The 18,851-nt window shown below is 48.7% G+C and overlaps 4 protein-coding genes across 15 annotated transcripts; 1 reads left to right on the forward strand and 3 right to left on the reverse strand.

Annotated features, from left to right (window-relative positions):
• Positions 1–119: 119 nt before the first annotated feature.
• Positions 120–6,087, reverse strand: LOC6615624 (nuclear pore complex protein Nup214). Its single transcript, XM_032715062.1, has 8 exons — positions 5,965–6,087; positions 5,770–5,908; positions 3,930–5,710; positions 3,695–3,876; positions 3,298–3,639; positions 1,866–3,241; positions 307–1,789; positions 120–214 (listed from the first exon to the last, which is right to left on the reverse strand). The coding sequence occupies exons 1-8, from the start codon at positions 5,998–6,000 to the stop codon at positions 190–192; spliced, it is 5,364 nt and encodes a 1,787-aa protein (XP_032570953.1). The 5' UTR covers positions 6,001–6,087; the 3' UTR covers positions 120–189.
• A 394-nt stretch (positions 6,088–6,481) lies between these two features.
• On the forward strand, positions 6,482–13,411 carry LOC6615625 (receptor expression-enhancing protein 1). 11 transcript variants are annotated; one of them, XM_032716645.1, is made up of 8 exons: positions 6,482–6,969; positions 8,411–8,483; positions 8,578–8,775; positions 8,844–8,957; positions 11,170–11,444; positions 11,571–11,697; positions 11,767–12,544; positions 12,893–13,002. In XM_032716645.1, the coding sequence occupies exons 1-8, from the start codon at positions 6,938–6,940 to the stop codon at positions 12,910–12,912; spliced, it is 1,617 nt and encodes a 538-aa protein (XP_032572536.1). In that variant the 5' UTR covers positions 6,482–6,937; the 3' UTR covers positions 12,913–13,002. The 11 variants fall into 11 exon arrangements, with proteins under 11 accessions (XP_032572536.1, XP_032572534.1, XP_032572535.1 ...); XM_032716643.1 differs by having other exon boundaries at positions 11,764–12,658; positions 12,893–12,985; XM_032716644.1 differs by having other exon boundaries at positions 11,767–12,658; positions 12,893–12,985.
• LOC6615627 (uridine phosphorylase 1) lies at positions 13,402–15,664 on the reverse strand. Of its 2 annotated transcripts, none has more exons than XM_002039965.2 (4): positions 14,746–15,664; positions 14,481–14,680; positions 13,729–14,412; positions 13,402–13,674 (listed from the first exon to the last, which is right to left on the reverse strand). In XM_002039965.2, exons 1-4 carry the CDS (start codon positions 14,807–14,809, stop codon positions 13,486–13,488), a joined length of 1,137 nt encoding a protein of 378 aa, XP_002040001.1. In that variant the 5' UTR covers positions 14,810–15,664; the 3' UTR covers positions 13,402–13,485. The 2 variants fall into 2 exon arrangements, with proteins under 2 accessions (XP_002040001.1, XP_032572540.1); XM_032716649.1 differs by having other exon boundaries at positions 14,481–14,731; positions 15,017–15,663.
• An 840-nt stretch (positions 15,665–16,504) lies between these two features.
• Positions 16,505–18,045, reverse strand: LOC116800636 (CCHC-type zinc finger protein CG3800). Its single transcript, XM_032716651.1, has one exon. It carries the CDS (start codon positions 17,818–17,820, stop codon positions 17,323–17,325), a length of 498 nt encoding a protein of 165 aa, XP_032572542.1. The 5' UTR covers positions 17,821–18,045; the 3' UTR covers positions 16,505–17,322.
• Between the last annotated feature and the right edge of the window lie 806 nt (positions 18,046–18,851).

The following is an 18,851-nucleotide window of genomic DNA, read 5'->3' on the forward strand; positions in this document are numbered from 1 at the left end:
GAATGAAATAAGTAAAAACCTTAGCATGAGTACTATAGCAAGTATTTCATACAAAAAGAAACCCTTATCATCAAGTTCAGTACACATTCTTCGCGTGAAGTAAAAAAATACACTTTTTGTACATTTTAATAATCATTTATTTCATTAACAAGCTAAACTATTGAGTTGTGCAACATATTTATTATGAACTCAACGATAATTCATGAAGCTCGATCTGAAATAGGAAAATTTAAGATCGCGTTAGTCGTATACATTCTTGAAAATACTTAATAAGTACGCATATGTATGTATGTCTGTCGAACTTACCCGCCAAACGCTGGTTTCTGTGCATTTGAGTTTCCAGTCTGTGCTAGATTTCCGAAAGAGAGTCCCGATTCCTGTCCCCCCAACGTTTCAAAGATGTTTCCCTGTGCCGGCTTTGCAGCAGAACCAAAGGGTGGAGGGGAGGCTACTGGGCTGGCACCGCCAAATCCACCAAATCCCTTCGGACTGCCAAAGGTGGCACCTCCCCCAAACGTGGGGCTAGCCCCAAAAGCCGGGGATCCACCGAAAACGGGCTTGCCTCCAAACCCACCTGGTGTCGTCGTTTGTTGCTGCGCGGTTTGAGGTGAGCCAAAACCAGTCTGGGCCACAGATCCTCCTCCGCTCTGTCCAAATCCACCACCGAAGCCCCCCTGAGCTGGGGTTGTCTGCGTGAAGGAGCCAAATCCACCAGAGCTGCTGCCACCGCCAAAGATCGATCCGCCAGATGCGGGCGAAGCTGTTGCTGGTGATCCGAAAATGGAGTTTCCTCCACCCCCAAAAGGAGAAGCTTGCGGACTGCCGACGGGATTGGAGAATATATTTCCACCTTCTGCCGGTGCAGCCGCTGATGATTGACCAAACACTTTTTGGCCAAAAATTGAAGTACTTCCTGCAGCCGGGGCGCTCTGCGTATTACCTCCTCCAAAAATTGAGCTGGATCCAAAAGGTGTACTGGCGGATCCCCCACCAAAAATTGATCCTCCGCTATCGCCTGCTTGTGCTGGTTGACCAAAGACACTTGGCTTAACAGCCTGACCAAAAATGTTGACGCCAGAGGCTGGTGCACTAGTCGTGGGACTACCAAACGGCGAAGGGTTACTAATCGCGGCCGATGCAAAGAGACCCACTGGTGGTGCAGCTGGTGTTGCCGCAGCCGTGGTGTTTGAAGGAGCAGTTGCAACCCCTCCGAAAACGCTGGTCTCCGGCTTAGGAATACTGCCAAAAATGTTTCCACTCGAAACTGGACTTTTTGCAGCTGACTGAAAGGGATTAGCCACTGGAGCCGCTGTTGATGTTGCTGCTGCAAAGCCACCACCAAACACTGAATTCGACGAGTTACTTCCTGTAGATGTAGAGGTGGGGCTGTTGGCAGTCAAGGGAGGTGGAGCGGTGGTAGTTGGAGCTACAGCACCTCCCGCACTTAAAGTGCTAAATGCGTTTGAGAAGGAGAACGCGCTGCCAGGAACAGCAGTGCTAGATGTTACCGTTGTGCTCGATGATGCCGGAATTGCTGCGGTGACTGCCGCAGAAACTACTGCTGGACTTGATACAGCTGTCGTAGTAGTAGTAGTTGAAATGGTTAATGCGGTGGTTGAAATAGGATCAGTTTTGTTGTTCGCCTCCGTCACACTTGTGGGAGCTGTTGTGGCTGATGTCACCGACTTGATACTGCCGAATAATCCCTTTGAGGGATCAGTCGTTCCGCCAAATGAAAAGCTACCAGCGGATGAACCGCCTCCAAAAATGTTGGCTGGTTTGGTGTTATCTGGAAAGTAAAAGACAAATATAGCCGTTTATTCATTTATGCGTAAGGTATATTAATAAAGGAAACCATAGCTTACCTGCAGGAGTGTTGGGCTTGCAGATGTTCACAGAGCTAAATAGGCCTCCAATAGGAGCCGAGTTGTTGGTCGCGGAAGGAGCATCAGTTGAGCTGCTAGAAGCTATTACATTCGTGGGTTTGCTGGTGATGGTGGTTGTGCTGCTAGTCACTGTGGTGATCGGTTCAGAGTTGGATGGTTTTGCCAAAGCTGCCGAGAAGATGCCAAACGGTGCAGTTGAAGCTGATGTGGCTACATTAGTGGTTGCCGTGCTGGAAGGTTCAGATTTTGGCACAGCAGCGGCTGTTCCACCGAAACCTAGAGATGAACCCAGCCCGCCAAAGCTGAACGGGGAGCTGGAAGTATTTCCGGCAGTATCTGCAGTTCCTGTAAATCCTCCAAATCCAAAGGATTTGTTTTCCGTCTCTGCCTTTGGTTTTTGGGGTACTTTTGACTCTTCTGTTTCGGGTTGTACCGCCTTGAGTTCTAGAGCTGCGTTCTGCTCTTTGGGCTTAGTCGGCTCTGGTGTTGGTTTTTCGACCGCTGCCAACGGGTTTGGTTTTGGGGTAGGAGCTGCCACGGCTGGCGATCCTGCTCCGAATGAGAGCGTCGACTTGGTAGCACCACCGCCAAAACTAAAGCTGGAACTAGTAATGCCGCCAAAAATGGATAGACCCGGATTGGCAGTTTCGCCAGGAGTCATAGCTGCGTTCTGCTCTTTGGGCTTAGTCGGCTCTGGTGTTGGTTTTTCGACCGCTGCCAACGGGTTTGGTTTTGGGGTAGGAGCTGCCACGGCTGGCGATCCTGCTCCGAATGAGAGCGTCGACTTGGCAGCACCACCGCCGAAACTAAAGCTGGAACTAGTACTGCCGCCGAAAATGGATAGACCCGGCTTGGCAGCTTCGCCAGGAGTCATAGTATTTGTCGTTGGCGACACAGTAGATGTATTCACAAACGGGCTGCTTTGGCTGAAGGAAAATGACGTAGCCGCTGGAGTTGTGGGCACTCCAGGCTTATCCACAAGGGACGGTATAGATGGCATTGGTTTAGGCAGCGAAAGAGCCACTGTGACACTTGCTTGTGGCATGGGTGCGACAGCTGGCGTGGATGCAACATTTGGTGTGGGAGGCGGAGCGACTGCTGATTGGGTGTATTTGTTGGCTGTTGCAGGTTTGGCTGCTGCCTTTTTAATTTGCTCCGCCCTACGTTTCGTTTCCAAAATAACCTCCGACTTGAGCCCCACTCGATCTGGTCGCTGGGGACAAATGACATTGATCTTCTGCAGCTGGACAACATTACGGATTTTTTGTAGTCTTTCTCGGGAGAGCTTGGCTGCATTAGAGTCCACTACCTGCCTAAGACTCATCTTGAGAATGGAGTCGGCCAATGTATCCACTCTAAACAAAAAAGTTATAGTCGCATAAAGAGAGAGGTCACAATAACTTCTACTAACGCTTCGTTGGTGCGGGTGCGACTTTTCTCCTGGTCGAGCAGAGCGGCCTGCAGCAATCCGCGCTCCTTAAGTTTGGCCTTTATGTTGTTCTGTAGAATTCGCTGGTTAGAAGTGAGGTTTTGAAGTCTTGTCAGTCGTTGATAGATTCCCTCTAGGCAAGGCATGTGCATGCGAGACTTCGAATTGCGCCGCACAACATCCTGAAACTGTTCCCACTGCACATCGACATGCTGCTGGGCAAGACGCAGCTGGGCCTCATTGGCAGCCACGTAGCTCTGAAGACGAGCTAGCATGCGACGGCCAGAGGGATCACAGGAGCTCGAGTTCATTAAACGCGTAATCCTAAACGAAAATTACGGATTTAAAATAGCTTATATATTCAAAGTCATTTACCCACTCTGGTTTTCTATAAATCTCCAGCTTCCCGCGGCACTCTGCTACGATGGCATATGCCTCATTAAGACCCTGTCGCAATCCCTGTACATCCAACTCGAACTCCACATCCTTGGCTTGGTCATTGAGCTCCTGAAGATCATCCAGTCTCTTTGCGTATGCCCTTAAAGCAGATGGTGCTGCAATCTGCAGAATAACAACTTTGATACAGGAATCAGTGTAAGACCAACAGTACTTACGCTTTTGAAGAGTTCCTTCGTCTGTTCCTTTTGCTTTTGGATATCCTGGCTAAAGGCTTCGATTTGTAGGGCAATCATGTCCTTGATAATAGGCTCTATGTCGTCAGGCTTAAGACTTTCATCTGCAATTGATGGTGGAGCTGAAGTGTCTGGTTTTGTGTCCACTGGTGTGAATGTTGAAGGAACCGTGTACAGTGGTTTGTTTGCTGGAGCAGAAGCAGAAGGAGTTGCGGGAGCTGTTGACTCTGGTGCCGCTGTTCGGGGTGTCACACTGGCAATAGCCGGTTTGTTCAATGCCATTCCCCCAAAAGCATTTGCTCCTGAAGCAGAAAACATACTACCCATGGCATTAGTCGTTGCCTGCGTGCCAAATCCACCAAACGGTGTTGTTGGCGTGGCTGCATTGGTAGCTGAAGCACCAAATGGTGTTGTTGGCTTGGCTGCATTGGTAGCTGGAGCACCAAACGAAAGTGGACTAGAAGTCGGAGCAGTTCCAAAAGATAGCTGCGAAGCAGGTGCCTTAGCTGCAGCTGCTCCAAAGCCAGAAAACAATGATGCTTGCTTATCCTTCGAGGGAGCTGGGGTTGAAGTAACGGTATTCGGTGGGAATGCAAAAGATATGTCCGAGGAAGCAGCAGGAGTTACAGCAGGAGCCTTGGTGGGCGGACTGCCTGCCCAAGCCGGCTGCTCTTCTTCCTCACTAGCAAGCAGCGTATTCAACGGCTTGAACTGCCCAGAAGTATCGGCCACTGGAGGAGGTGGCGAACAAACAGACACCGCTGTCGGCAGCATATTAAGAAAGTTGAATGAGAGCAATATTCCATCCGAACTCAAAACATGCACCATGGGCATAGTCTGCAGCTTCTGCTCATTTATCGTCAGCTGGTGCGTTGTAGAAGTGTCAAAAGCAAAGCCCAGCGGAAAAGTCTCATCCTTGTCTTCACTTAGGGGCATTTCAATGCGTGCCTCATCCAGCAATGTAAGCTGCTGCCAAGCTGGTGAATCGCCAGCCTCGGTTGATCGCATAATGCCCACTTCCACGCCGTTAGCCGAGACTACGAGCAGCAGATTCCACTGGGGCACATGGCTAAATACGAACTGATCTTTCCTGGGGCCATTAATGCTGTAGCAGATGTCATAGTACTTTATGTATCTGGGCGCACCATCCTTGGGAGCATTTAGGATGTACAGCGAGGGGCTACAGTCCTCGCCATGCTGGAGAAAGATCACTGCAAACTGAAATGTCGACAGCCACTGTATAGCGATGGTGTCAAAGGGGGCATCATGTATATTCGGAGGACACAAAAGCTGCTTGGCCAGAGTCAGATCCGGCTTGAACTGCTTTACCGTGCCGCCGGAAAAACCAAGAGCGATCTGTTTGCCCTTGGGCGACCAGCAGCCGCACTTAACTTGTTGATCCTTGTTCAGCGAGTGCATTTCAACGTGTCCCCCCTCCTTCAGGGCATACATCGCAAGCGCTCCGTTGCTCAAAACAACGGCCAGGCTGTTGGGCAGCACTGGATTCCAGAGCAGCTGGACGCTCTGCACGTGATCCTCGGCGGCCAGGCGAATACTGGAAACAGGACGAACATCAGGGGTCATGAACGATATCACCGCATATATGCTGAGCAGGCCTGTGCCGTTTTGGGTGTAATTCACGGCCAGCAGGTTACCATCGGAGTTGCAAGCAATGTAATTCGGAATACTGGGCAGTGTCACCAGACGCGCCTGCGGCTGTTGGCCTGTGCTCTTCGCATTGACCAAATCCTTTACAATGATCACTGCAAGGAGAACCAGGTTAAATCTATATATTTAACCCAGCTAACTCAAGTTATATTACCTTTGAGTTCCGGCTGCGTTGGACTCCCGGCAAAGAGTAATCCCCGGCTGCTGGAGACCGCCAGCAGGTTCACATTGCTGCGGGGCTCACCGCATTTTTTGAACGCAACAACCTTGTGGTGCAGTTTGAATTGAAAGTCCTGCGACCAAAACCAATGGAATGTTTGACATCTCAGTGCTATGCAATTGTGCTTACCTGCGTGTCCTTGCAGTCTGGTGCAATCTGCGCCATTTTCGTCTGTTTTCGCTCTTATTTCGCCAAATTATGTGCGGCTTGTCAATTTCCCAATCGAGTGGATGGTGTGGCTGCAAGTAGAGATCGTTGGAAACGTTGGCAAACAAAAAGCGCGCCACTTGCAGTACGGTCACTTTCAGGAAATTCACCACAGTAACTGTGGTATCCAACATATCCAAACAAATATACAATACAATCTGATATGGATTTCAGAGTAGTTTTCTTAGATGCAACTTAAGATGATTTAAAAAGAAAATGGGATAAAATCTGATTTGAAAATAGTTTTCTCCTATAACTGATGAACTGTTAACTAAAAGAAACCAACTTGGATTGAATTGACTATTCACCAAGCTAGTCTTAGCGGTTGACCATATGGCATTTGCATTTTGTTAGTATTTTTCCAGGCGGTATTTTCTTTGGGCAGTATGTGCGAGAACGAAAATTTCAGCACATCGCTAGCGCAGCAGCCTTGTTGTTGTTCGTCTGTCTCTGTCCTACAAGCGTTTCTTTTTGTTTGTTGAACAAAAGCGATTTGTTCGCGGGCAATGCGAATGCAGTTGCAAAGCGGGGCACAAAGACGCGGCTGTTTCGACTGAGATTGCACAAAGCCATGTAGTTGAGGTCGAGCAGGCGATTCGCAATTATCCACAGGCGACGCAACAAGGTGCTCAATATTGCGTAGCCAATTAATCGCGAAGTCCTTCGAATTCAATCGCAGTTACCAAAAAGTAAATGGAATTTAAATCGACTTAAACAACAGTCTGTGAATTTAATTTCGATATTGCCCAAAAAGTATCGCCAAACCCCATAATTTACGGAAAAGTCAAGGAAATTCCAGGTGAAAATTGGGGTTGAAAAGGAGGCCAGGATAGCGGAGTGGACTCTGATTGAATAGCCCACAGTTTTCCCCTAGAGCAGCCAGGCGACGCTCAAGATGATCAGCAGCCTGTTTTCGCGGCTTATAATGTGAGTAATAACCGATTACTATAGCAAACCCCGACTTCATAGCCCCGCAGGTGAGTGTGAGTGCGAGTGAGAGCGCTGCAGCTGCTGACCCCCAAAAAACAAAATTAAATTTTCAAGCTCGGCCTTCGAAAGCGAGAAAAGCACCTACGAAGCCCGTCGTCGTTTCCTAATTGTGTGGGCGTCACGCTTCTGATTTCTGAGTTTTGTACATTTCCTCGATTCGCCAATTGCCGGATTGTTTGTTTATTAATCAGCTGTCGCAAAGTACCGTTCACTTGTGCACGAGTGTGCGCAGCATATGTGTGTAACCCTCAATTGAACTCCTAATTTGGAGTTGCAACTTTCCGAGCTCTGGGCTTCCGAGGCTGACGCACTAGCCTCGCCCGATTTGGGTGCAGAACATGTGGATATAGTCTGTCGGCGACCCGGCGACTCTCTGTGACTCCGCTATTGTTGTCAATATTTATAGATCGCGGTCGAATTGGCAACTCGACGCTTGCCCATAATGTGGCACAGTCGCGGCCAAGTGTCTAGCTCATCCGTTGGAATTTTCCATTATTTCAATACACCTTAAATTCGAACTAAACTTTACTTTTGATAATGAAATTAGTAATCAGTTCAAATCAAATATCTAAAATCATAGACATAGTTCATGCATCTAAGTAACAAAATCGAGGCAATTTCTCCCATTGCTCACTAAAGTATCCTTCCTTAATTAAAGATTCATATATCTTGAGATTGATGTGCTACTTTCTTGAACGCCTCTGTCGCAACTTTCGGAACTGCGGCGCATTCCTCCGTGTAAACATTGAGTGCTCCTCTATTGCTGGTTCTCTCTAGACCCGATCGTGGATTTATTAATAGACCTCCCGCCTGAGCGTTAGACGCCGAGCTACGGCAGTCTCTGCTCGGCGTTCTAGCGGCCAGGAACTATCTGCGATCCGCGCTGCGGGCAATGCATCCCCGTTGCCATGAGGCCAATCTATCAGCAGGAGCCGCCGCTCTTCTACCAGCGGCCAGCTAATCTCCGCCGCCTACGTCATCCGCCGGGCACAGTCTACGGACGCAGTTACTCGCTCGAGGATCAGCCAGAGGACGTGATACCCGTGTATCCCAAGTTTATCTACGCCCCACAACAGCAGCAGCAGCAACGGGCCCAATATCCGCTCTATCAGCTGGGCGACTCGCTGAGCTCGCTGGACAGTGATTTTCCCGAGAATGAGTACGGGGGTGCCTACATAGTGGAGGAGCGTGTTCCGCTGCCCAACGCAACTACTCCCAAAGTTGTCCAGAACCTTAATGCGTTGGGCCGAATGCTGGAGCTGCTGCAGCGCTGTCCTCTGCCATGCCTCTCCTTCAACACGGCCTGCATCTGCTCACTGATTGTCATATTCCTTGCGCCGCGCACTTGTGCCCAGAGTTTACTCTTTCCCGCTTTCAGATTGTTCTGCGGCACCCTGTACCCGGCCTATGCCTCCTACAAGGCCGTCAGGACCAAGGATGTCAAGGAATATGTGAGTATCTGAACACGTATTTTGACAACGTAGCGAACTGAGCTCGGAAATGATGATTTAAGCGTTTATAATGTTCACTCTTCTCTCGCTCCAGGTTAAATGGATGATGTACTGGATTGTCTTTGCATTTTTCACATGCATAGAAACATTCACGGACATATTCATCTCCTGGCTGCCGTTCTACTACGAGGTGAAGGTGGCCCTGGTGTTCTGGCTTCTCTCGCCGGCCACAAAGGGCAGTTCGACTTTGTATCGCAAATTCGTGCATCCGATGTTGACGCGCCACGAACAGGTGGGACCAGAGAACTCGAGTGTAAATATAGATCGCTCAGTACATCATAATTTCTTCTCATTGTGCAGGAGATCGACGAGTACGTGAATCAGGCCAAAGAGCGGGGCTATTCGGCGGTGCTGCAGCTGGGCTCCAAGGGAGTAAACTATGCCACCAATGTCCTCATGCAGACGGCCATCAAGGTAATCCTCCCCACACACAGTTCGCCACTCACACTCCACACACTGCCCCCACTGACACACTCACCCACAATCTCGCACACTCACTCGAGTCGGTAACCACATTCATTTGGCCATTTTCGATCGCCTCCAGCGTCGTTGCATAAAGTGAGCAGCAAACCGACATCAGCTTCTGCTGTTCTATATTCGAAAATTTGCGCAACACTCTCGCGTGCTCATCTTGATCATCGCCAACTGGCCAGCGAATCTGCAGCAGAGTGCGGGGAGCTCCTCGTCGGAGAATCATCAGCATCATCGCCTTCATCATTTGATCGCCTTCTCTTTACATTTACTTTTATTATTATTTAGTCTAAACGTCTAGAATGGAATGCTCTTTTGTGCCATTTGCGTGTTTGTTTTGGATTAGTTTGTAGTGTGTTCAGACTGTTTCTCTTTGTGTAGCCCGATCACTATATATACTATACGTGATACACGCTGAAAGATAAATCAACATGTTGAAATAATGTAATAAAAACAATATCTGAAACAAACCCATGCCAAAGATCCCAGATACTCGCCGCAATTCACAACTGTTTGTAAACAATACAGATGTGGGCCAAGTCACTTGTGGACTGCAACAGTTTTTAAGGCATCTGAAGTGCAGCCACCAAATGATGAACTAATGCAGTCGGTAACAAATGCCCCTTGATGTAGGTCAAAGAATAGAGAAAACATTGAATGAAAGGTGCAAGTGATCTGTTTAGCAGGTTCAGTTGCACATTCCTTGTGGTTAACTCAAGACGATTTTCAACAAAGAATCTGAGTCAATCATCTGATGACTGGAGGAACACTTGAGCTTTCTTTGTTGGCTGACAAAGACAGGATAGGAAAGGGAGAAAATATATTTTTATTTACCCATTGTTTGTACATAGAACGTAAGCTAATTTTTCGGATTTCTGGGGAAAGAGTATTTATAGTGCGCGGATGATTAAGTAGCTGGAATCGCGTAAGGTAATAGGAACTAATTATGTATGCAGGGTCTTTCCCATCGAACTTCAGCATGAAAGTAGCTTCATTTCTTTGTTTCAAGACAAAGAAACTCGTTTGTAAAAGTACTTCTTCTTTCGGTATATATTTGTGTTCTCCATGGGAGTCTTTTGTGCGTAGCTGGTACCCAAGACATCTCATTGTTTCCACATTTGCATTCCGCCACTTCCACTCGGCCATCGCCGTTGTCGCCTTCCCAGCTGCCCAGTTGCATAGTTGCACAATTCTAATTCCAATTCCGGATCGCCTCCTAGGGTAGGGCATACAAATATAAATAGATGCCGGGCATGAGACATCTCTTGAACGCGTGTGTATGTGCTTCATTTGACCCAGCTGCAATTCATTTCAATTTGAGACTTTTGCGTTGCCTCTATTTTAATTAACGTTTTCGTTTCTTCACTTATGTTTCTTTGCATTTAACCCACCAAACAAAACTCAAAATCCCAACTAAACGCACCTGCCTACACCGCTCGATTGCCACTAACCCGCTTACCGCTAGACCTACGCGCTGACCACGGCACCATCTGGCCATGGACGCGGCCTGCAGAACTCCCATTCGGCCGATGAGCTGTTCCGGGGCCAGGACACAATGGACAGCACGGACAATTGGCTGCCGCGGGCCAGTTCCTTGAGCAGCATCGAGAGCTACACGGAGACGATCTACGAGCCGAGGACCGACACCAGGCGACTGATTATTCGAGAGGTTAGCGAGGAAGCGGAGCTCGATGATGAGCCCCTGGGCGATGCCGGAGCAGCCCGTATCCGGGACTTGCCCGTCCGGAAGGCACAACCACGTCGTGCTGCTAGCACTGCCAAGGCTGCAGGCAAACGCGGCCAGAAACAGAACGATATGGAGGGAGCCAAGAGCTCCAGCAACACCATCAATGTGATCCGCTCCCGCCGCAAGCTGCGCGAACCCACGCCCGATGTGGATGTGGAAACCTACTGAAGATGGCTACTATCAAGCATACAGATACTCAGCGAACAATTTAATTATACACACTCAGCGAGACACTTACACTTCATCACATTAACACTGTCGCCCACTAGCATTTATATTTTTGTTCCAATAATGTTTACACCTAAGTTCCCGATTAGTTGTGGTTAATATTAAATTATTCAAATGGCAACTCTTGTGCTCTACTCCACCATCCACGATCTACCACTTAACAACATTGATCCACTGAAGGGAGGCGGCAATCTGGTGCAGACGATCAAGCGGAGCTATAGCCTTAGCGATCTCAGCGAACCGGATATGCATCGCACGCAGGACGAGCTGGACGACGTGATGATGTCCTCGATGACATCGTCGGCGGTGGTCATGCGTTCCACAGCCACTGGCGCACGTCTCCTGAGGCCAAGAAATCAGACGCCCGTGGGCAGATCAGGCAGCGGAACACGCCACTCCACGGGCATGTATTTCACGGAGGTGGATGTGACCGCCAAGAATGCCGGCGATTTCAAGTGAGTCATTATTCAGTAGTACCACAAGAAACTCAATATTTGGGAAATCCCCTTTGTCGATTTCAAGTTTTTAATTCGCCAAATTCGACAAAGCTATCTCATCAAATTATTTCGTATCCACCCCAGCTACAACATTCGCAGCCAAGATGACATCAGCTCTGGCTACTCGAGCGCCGAACCTGTCAGTGGTCTCAGTCGCACCTCCTCCATGACAAACGCTTCCAAGGCTCGAGCCAAGTCCAAACGCAATGAGGTAGGAATCATTTCAGTCCTTCTTTTTGGAACTATCTTAATCCGTTTAGAGATTGGTGTTGGTTAGCAGTTGCTGGAAGAGATGAGAGACGAGGTCTACTTAGACAACCAGCTGAATTTTCAAGGTGTGCGAGGGAAGAGCTCAGTTCCAGGAGCTCATGAACTGAAAATTGTGGAGAGTTCTGAAAGCATCCAGTCCCAGGAGTTGGAAAAGGTGGTGAAGGAGGTGAACGACGATGCAGAATATGAGGCCTTTTTTGAAGCCTTGCCTTTGATAGAGGAGCACATAAGTGAAGTGGTGGCTAACTACGCAAGAGAGGAAAAGTTGTTGCAGCATAATTCCATAGAAGAGGAGCCGTTTGAAGATGCATTGTTTGAAGAACCAAAGAAATGTGTCTCAGATGAAGTGGATGCTAAGAATATCGAAGATTTAAGCCAGGAGATACAAACGGATAGAAGTCAAAACCAGACTCCGAATGGATCTGCTGAAACTACTGATTCAGGATCACCTTTCCAAAGCAAGCCCTATGTCCATCCACCGATAGACCCATTTTTGCTGGTTCTAAGCGCTTCTGCATCTGCTCCAGATCCCTTTCTGCCCGAGCGGCCACGTCCAATGTCGCCGAGTGAAATGCGCGAGACTCTGGAGGAGATTAAGCACAGTTTCCGTGCCCAACTGGAACCAGAGCCCTCCGTGTCAGCCTCACCATCACCCTCATTGCGGCCCAAGGCCAACCATTGTAAGGGACGAGCTCCACCACCGCCCTTGCCACCCAAGAAGCACTCATTGAGTCCCCAACCGGACGCCATCAGCCAGACATCGACGGGTAGCGTGGAACGCAAGTCAGGTATCGGACAACTGTTCAAGAATATCAAAGCTAATGTGCTGCGTAACATAGCTAATCCCAGCCAGCAGCAGCCCGAGGATGAGCAGCTGGCGGCCAAAGAGACACAGATTTAAAGTAAGCCCAGCCGCAAGCCCGCTTTCGAAGCTCTCATCATCCCTGTGTTATGTTTCGCTCACCGCCGGGCGACTTCTGCTCCGCCTTTAACTTCCATGGCCCCCAATATGGCATTATCTTTCTGTACAGTTGCGTTACTAACCCCCAGATTTAAGGATTTGCAGCATGTTGTTTTAGACGCTCCGATCGAAGTACAGACTCTAATCTTTGATCTACTTTCTTGATCTATTGCAGGACAAATCCATGTCTGCTAGCTGCACCACCTTGCCCCGCTCGAGCAGCCGGAAATCGGAGAGATCCCAGGGTGGAACTGCCACTGGCCAGATGAAAACGCGCAACAAGTCGGAGAAGTAGTGGAGCATCGGTTTAAGGCTGCCCATCCTCGTCAGTATGTTGATTTAGATGGTGACGGTGGGCGGACAGTGGAATCCATAGAACCAGAACCTCATGTTTTAGTTTAAATTGTAACTTAATACAGATACAGATTATGATAATATTAGCTATATATGCGCATGCATTGTGTACTTTGTTTGTGATTCTATTAGAGCTCCGGGCGCAGTTCGTCCTGGTTGCCACTGGTACTCATTTCGTGACTAGTTTCGCGTTAAGCGAGTCTCCTAGCCTCTATCCAAAGGTTCTGCAACAGCTGTACTAACCAAAAATGAAACCCGAAGAAACCTATCAATTGTGTAGCATAAATTCCTAATATTGTAATTGAACATTAAATAAAAGAATATATACCATTGAACTGAACAACCAGAGATGTCTTTAATGATCAAAACTTTGAATAATAATGCAGATCCGTTTACCTAGATACGAAGGACTTCTTACTCGGCTTCTTCTGCAGGCGCCTTTTGGGTGTCCCCGGCCCCACCTGCTCCTGCTTCGGCCTCGTCCTCCGGCTGCTCCGACTCATCGTCGTCGTCGTTATGGTAAAGAACCTTGCGTATATAGCGGGCCACCAGCTCCTGTGGTCTCTTCTCCCATTTGGACAAAACATCATGGGGCGTTTTGATCTTAGTAGGGGTTTTAGTTGGTAGCATTATGATAATGGACTGCAATGAACTCACTTGATCCCCATTTAGGCGATTCAGGATGGCCACACAGACGACCGCGCCCCTGATGTTGGCCCTACTGGTGAGTGCGGCAAAGGCCAAGCTCTCCATCTCGATGTTCTTCACCTGCTGGCTCTGCAGCGTCTCCAAGTAGGTCTTCTTCATTTCGGGCGTGTACTCGCAAAAGGCTCCATCTAGGCGCGACTGGCCTTCGTAAAAGTCATGGGCACACAGAGTCCGGCCGATGACAGCCTCATAGCTGTCCTTGCAGGGATCGTGGCACATCTTGATTTCATCGGCCAGACTCTCATCCAGCTGGCTGGCATGCTGGACACTGGCGCCGTGCACAAGGATCTCGTGGGCGGGATTTAAGCGGCCATCAATCGCCTCGGAGGAGATGATCACGGTGCCGGGTTCAACACCAATGCCGCCGCTGGTGCCAATTCTAATGAAGACGGGGTCCTTGCACTTGGCGTGGTACATCATTTTGATGAGTTCGTGCAGCAGGATGGAGATCGACGGACAACCCATTCCGTGGCTGGCGCAGAGCACGGGACCCACCTTGAACAAGGAGAATCGCTGGCCGGCCTCCGATATGTTCCGTAGCTTGGTAGCCGCGTTTATCTTCAGCCCGATCTCCTGCATCACGTAGTAGGCAAAGTTTTCCATCCGACCCGGAGTGCCTCCCATGCAAACAAACTTTGTGCGAAGATACGCTTAGCATACTTATAGCTACTAGATACTTGAATATAATGGTCAGGACTAACCCTCACATCCCCAAAAACCTTGGGAAAGTCCGTGGTCTCCGTATTCAAACCCAGGTGGTAGAGTATGTCAGGCTGCAGGCACTTCAGGCAGGGATTTAGGCCGCACAAAGTGGATTCCTTGGCCTCCTCGTCCTTCTTGCAGCCTTCCTTCATCTGGCGGACCAGCTTGGCGAGCGTCCTGCTCTGGGCATTCACGATGGCTATGGGATGCGGTCTGTGTTATGAGGGATCTCAGGGAACTCCTGTCTAAACTGAAAATAGTCACCCTTTAGCTGGCCCACCTCGTTGGCCAAACGGCATGTGCAGTCACTGCAGTTGCTTTTGGACATTTTTTTGAATTTTTAAGATACTTCCAGCAATTTTGTCTAACTTTCGGAATGAGATCTATTTAATGTTTGAATTTATAATTGAAATTCCGAAAGTTGTCAGACATTGCGACTACTACAATTAGTAAAATAAGGTATTTTCATTGTTACAAAAGAGAGCCTAAAGAACATAAGTTTCCAAAATCATTTAGTATGACTAATTTGAGTTACATTTGTACATATGGTCACCAAACATATGCAGATGAGTGTAAGCTGCGCAGTACTATTGTAGCGCCCCTCGTAGGCCATACTAAATGCGGCGTTTACTTGGACGCCCCGCGATCGCACCGCACTTAAGTATGGAGAAGCGCAAAAAGTGGCCAAACCGGCTTGCCAACCGCTCTCTGCTTCTTGCCCATCCGCATGCGGCTCCAGAAACTCGGAGCGCAGCTTTCGCGGAGCCACCGTCGCGTTGCGGCCGCCGTCGTGGTCGTCACACATGCGCAGCAGCTGATGCGCGAGCGCTGACCTTGACCCTCAATTGGAGTCGCAGTCGCTTGCAGACTTGTTGCCAAGTGCAGCCGGCGAAGTTGAAGTTGCCACCCCACCCCGAGCCCACTCTCTCTCTTCCTCTTGCTCTCTGCCTGCCTTTTCGCACAGCCAGTTTTCACCATTAGCGGCGACTGTACCTCGCAGCACGCTGTACGTACATACATACCATACGTATGTATTCACTTAGCGCGCGCGTATGTACGCATGCATGTGTGTGTGTGCTGGTACGCGAACTGCACACAGTACAGAACAGGGCAGGAGAGCAAAGAAAGCGGCGTGAGCACATAAGCGAAAAGAGAGCCCCCAGCCCCAGCCCCACATTCCCATCCAGCCATCGCCATCAGCTGCCTGCGCCATGTGTTCTCGCAGCTGCAGTTGTGGAAATCGCCGGTAAACTGGTTGCGCGAGCGAGAAGGAGAGAGTGCGAAAGCGGGCGATCGCTCTCTCCCGCTCAGGGGCGGAGATGCCTCAAATTGGCAGGGGGGCTAATGAAGGATGTTACCATGGAAGACCCTAGAAGAATTACCCCAAAGACATAACACATGGTGCGGGATAATTTTTTTTTGTCTCAAATCAGCAGCTCCAGCATTTTAATTTACAATTAAAAAACAATCACAGTGATATTTGAATTTTCATTTCCTTCATCGTACGTAGGTTTCGGTCTCGCATCTTTTGTGTCCCGTCCGTCCAACTGAACTGAACTGAAGGTGTGTGTGTGCCGTTGTCTTCTTCATCTGCCCACTGAGTGTTCTGAGTGCCGCTGGCTTGTCTTCTTCTTTAACCGCTTAGCTCATCCTCTCCAGCGTTGCGTTGCGTTCCGTTTTCAAAGTCGTCGTGTATGTCTACCATTGTTGATGTTCTCTTCTTGTTATTTGTCTGCTTCTCTGTTCTTGTTTGCTGCCCCCTTTGGCTCCACAGCTATGAGCTACATAGCATGCTACCCCGCTTGAGAGATCTTGCCGGGCGTCTTGGCTGATGGGTGTGTGGTATGGTATGGATGTGGATGGAGTTGATGGTATAGGGGTGGGATACTGGTTACTGGATGGGCAGTCTTAGATCCTGGATAATTCCCAAGGCTCGCCGGCAGCAGCTGGATGGAGTGGAGTTGAGTGGAGTCGAGTGGTAACGTGGCCTGATCTTCTAGCCGCCTGATTCTTCGCTTTTTCATTGGTTTTTATAATTTTTATTTACGTTTTTCATTCGGTTATTTCTGGCTGTGGAACTCCTAATAGGATCATTTGCTTTAAATAGTATTCTTTAAGGTATTTTTCTTTATATAATCTTATATAGTTTCATTCCATTCGTTATAATGTAATTAGTAAATTCAAACACTTGCAGCATAATCATAATCATATAGGTATAATTATAGTAAAGTGGTTTGCTTGGTGAATTCTTTTGTTGTTGCTGTTGTGGTTTAGTCTCATCTTACAAATTGGGTCGTCGTGTCTTCTTCCTCATCCTCTTCCTCGTCGTCGGTGTCATCTGCTCTCTCGGCTGCACAGCTGCCGTTGGCTATCGTCTTCTGGTTCTGCTCCTCCGACCCCTGCTTGAGGTTCCTTTTGCCCTTTTCCTCCGTGATTCCTCTTCTGTCGGCTTTCCCTTGGAAAGCCAATACTTCTTGTCTTCTTTCAGTTCTCGGGACGTTGGCACCGCGCTGCAGGCTCGGCTTTTGGAATCAGCGATGGTTACAGGATGATGTTCAGGATTATAGATTCATATGCTGCATGTGTTAATGGAGGGATGTGGATGTGGTTGTGGGTTCCTTATTTTGAAGGGGTTGATCTTGACTTGGGTGCTGCTGCTATCGCTTCTAGATGTTGTTGCTGTTGGCTGGCTTTGTGAATGTTGTAGCAAATTGATTTTTCGTTTTTTTAATTTTTTTTTCGTTTTCATCTTCTTCTGGTTGTTCTTCGTGTGTTGAATTATTACTCATATTCCTCCTTCGATGATTACATTTGTGAGGTGCCACGGGTGGGTGGTGGCGCCTAGTTCCGTCCGCCCTTCTCGTCGCACTCGCGCCTCAGATGTCCGCTCTTGCCGCAGCCGTAGCAAGTCTTCAAAGTCTCCGGGCAGTTCTTGGAGATGTGTCCGGCGCGGTTGCACTTGTAGCACGACACATTGGTCGGTCCACGTTCGTTGACGGCCTCCGGGCAGTTGCGCACCCAGTGTCCGGTCTTGTTGCACCGGTAGCAGGTCGGGTTGTCCGCCTGGGTGCAGTCCTTCGAGATGTGCCCGATGCCGTTGCAGCGGTAGCAGCGCTCGGCCTCCTCGGGGCAGGCACGTGCGAAGTGCCCGAATTGGTTGCATTTGTAGCACTTCTCGCGGTTGCGACGCATGCCGCCGCCATCGTTGCCGCGCATACCTCCGCCGCCGCCACCACCGCCTCCTCCAACGCCGCCCGGACCTCCGCCGCCGCCGAGACTGCAGTCCCGGGCAAAGTGGCCCGGCCGGTTGCACTTGTAGCACGTGGCAGACATCGACATCTTTGCTTCGGTTTGGTTAGACTACTAATCCGCAAATCCGACTCCGCTTCTTAAACTCAACTTCTCAACTTCCTCACACACTCACTGGTAACCACGGGCCCTCGAGCACTACACACTGCTTGCGCTAGATGCGAAAAAATCACACAGACCAACAGGATCTCCGGCTTCCTCAGATTTCCTCGCCGTATTTTCGACGCCAAAAGTTAAAATGGCTGCCGCTGAGCGAATGAGTACCGATTTGCTGGTATCGACTACTCACCAGAGTTGCTTCGGCTACGCTTGAATACAACACTGACCCTCCACGCGGTGCACATTGGTACGAGGATAAGCGATGGTGAGGCGAAATGTTAGACTCGAATTGTGTAGTGCACTGGCGTCGTACTACTTCCACTCGGCGTGCTTTGTCTCACAAAATCTACATTTCCATTTTACTTTCCCATTTTCCGTGTTTAGCTCTAGTCTCGTGTCCTCCATATTTAGGTGGCACTACTGGCACTAATTTTGCGAACTCTATTTTGCCACATTTTGACCACACTTAACCAGTGTGTCCGTGGTGATGGACTCCAACTTATCGGCTCAGTCGTTAGGAGTACCCCTGGCCAAGGGCTATCGAAATATATATCCTTAAATTTATAAGGTAGTCCATTCAAATAACTGTTTAATTTTATTTGTTCGGTCACAACATACGTTCACCTCTTTGAAATTGACCATTAGCAGAATTTGATATCGATTGGCACATTAGGGGTGCTTAGCAAAAAATAGCTAACTGAAGACTTCATAAGAGAAAACGTAATACTCTAATAATAGAAAAGCACTCAAATTACGTAACAACTAAGAAAATATTTTATATGCATATATATACGATTTACCAAAAGAACCAGGCTATGTCAAAAAATCGATATTTCATAGTGGTGTACATTGTTAAAGACACTCACAAATAATACGCTGAGTACACTTATATTATTGTTATATTATCACTAATATTGGACAACACGAGCTTATGAAATCTATGTGATATCGATATGCCTTAT

Source organism: Drosophila sechellia, chromosome 2R (genome assembly GCF_004382195.2).
Source record: "Drosophila sechellia strain sech25 chromosome 2R, ASM438219v1, whole genome shotgun sequence".
Lineage (NCBI taxonomy): Eukaryota > Metazoa > Arthropoda > Insecta > Diptera > Drosophilidae > Drosophila > Drosophila sechellia.

What these genes read in the sequence shown, in the direction of transcription:
- LOC6615627 (XM_002039965.2), bottom strand. Translation starts at nt 14,809, where the DNA reads ATGTCCAAAAGCAACTGCAGTGACTGCACATGCCGTTTGGCCAACGAG. An exon ending in AGGTTTTTGGGGATGTGAGG is followed by an intron (nt 14,413 to 14,480) that starts GTTAGTCCTGAC and finishes CTTCGCACAAAG; the next exon opens with TTTGTTTGCATGGGAGGCAC. An exon ending in ATCGCCTAAATGGGGATCAA is followed by an intron (nt 13,675 to 13,728) that starts GTGAGTTCATTG and finishes ACCCCTACTAAG; the next exon opens with ATCAAAACGCCCCATGATGT.
- LOC116800636 (XM_032716651.1), bottom strand. Translation starts at nt 17,820, where the DNA reads ATGTCGATGTCTGCCACGTGCTACAAGTGCAACCGGCCGGGCCACTTT.
- LOC6615624 (XM_032715062.1), bottom strand. Translation starts at nt 6,000, where the DNA reads ATGGCGCAGATTGCACCAGACTGCAAGGACACGCAG. An exon ending in AACGCAGCCGGAACTCAAAG is followed by an intron (nt 5,711 to 5,769) that starts GTAATATAACTT and finishes TTCTCCTTGCAG; the next exon opens with TGATCATTGTAAAGGATTTG. An exon ending in GAGATTTATAGAAAACCAGA is followed by an intron (nt 3,640 to 3,694) that starts GTGGGTAAATGA and finishes ATTTTCGTTTAG; the next exon opens with GATTACGCGTTTAATGAACT.
- LOC6615625 (XM_032716638.1), top strand. Translation starts at nt 7,941, where the DNA reads ATGAGGCCAATCTATCAGCAGGAGCCGCCGCTCTTCTACCAGCGGCCA. An exon ending in CCAAGGATGTCAAGGAATAT is followed by an intron (nt 8,484 to 8,577) that starts GTGAGTATCTGA and finishes CTCTCGCTCCAG; the next exon opens with GTTAAATGGATGATGTACTG. An exon ending in CCAAGTCCAAACGCAATGAG is followed by an intron (nt 11,698 to 11,763) that starts GTAGGAATCATT and finishes GGTGTTGGTTAG; the next exon opens with CAGTTGCTGGAAGAGATGAG.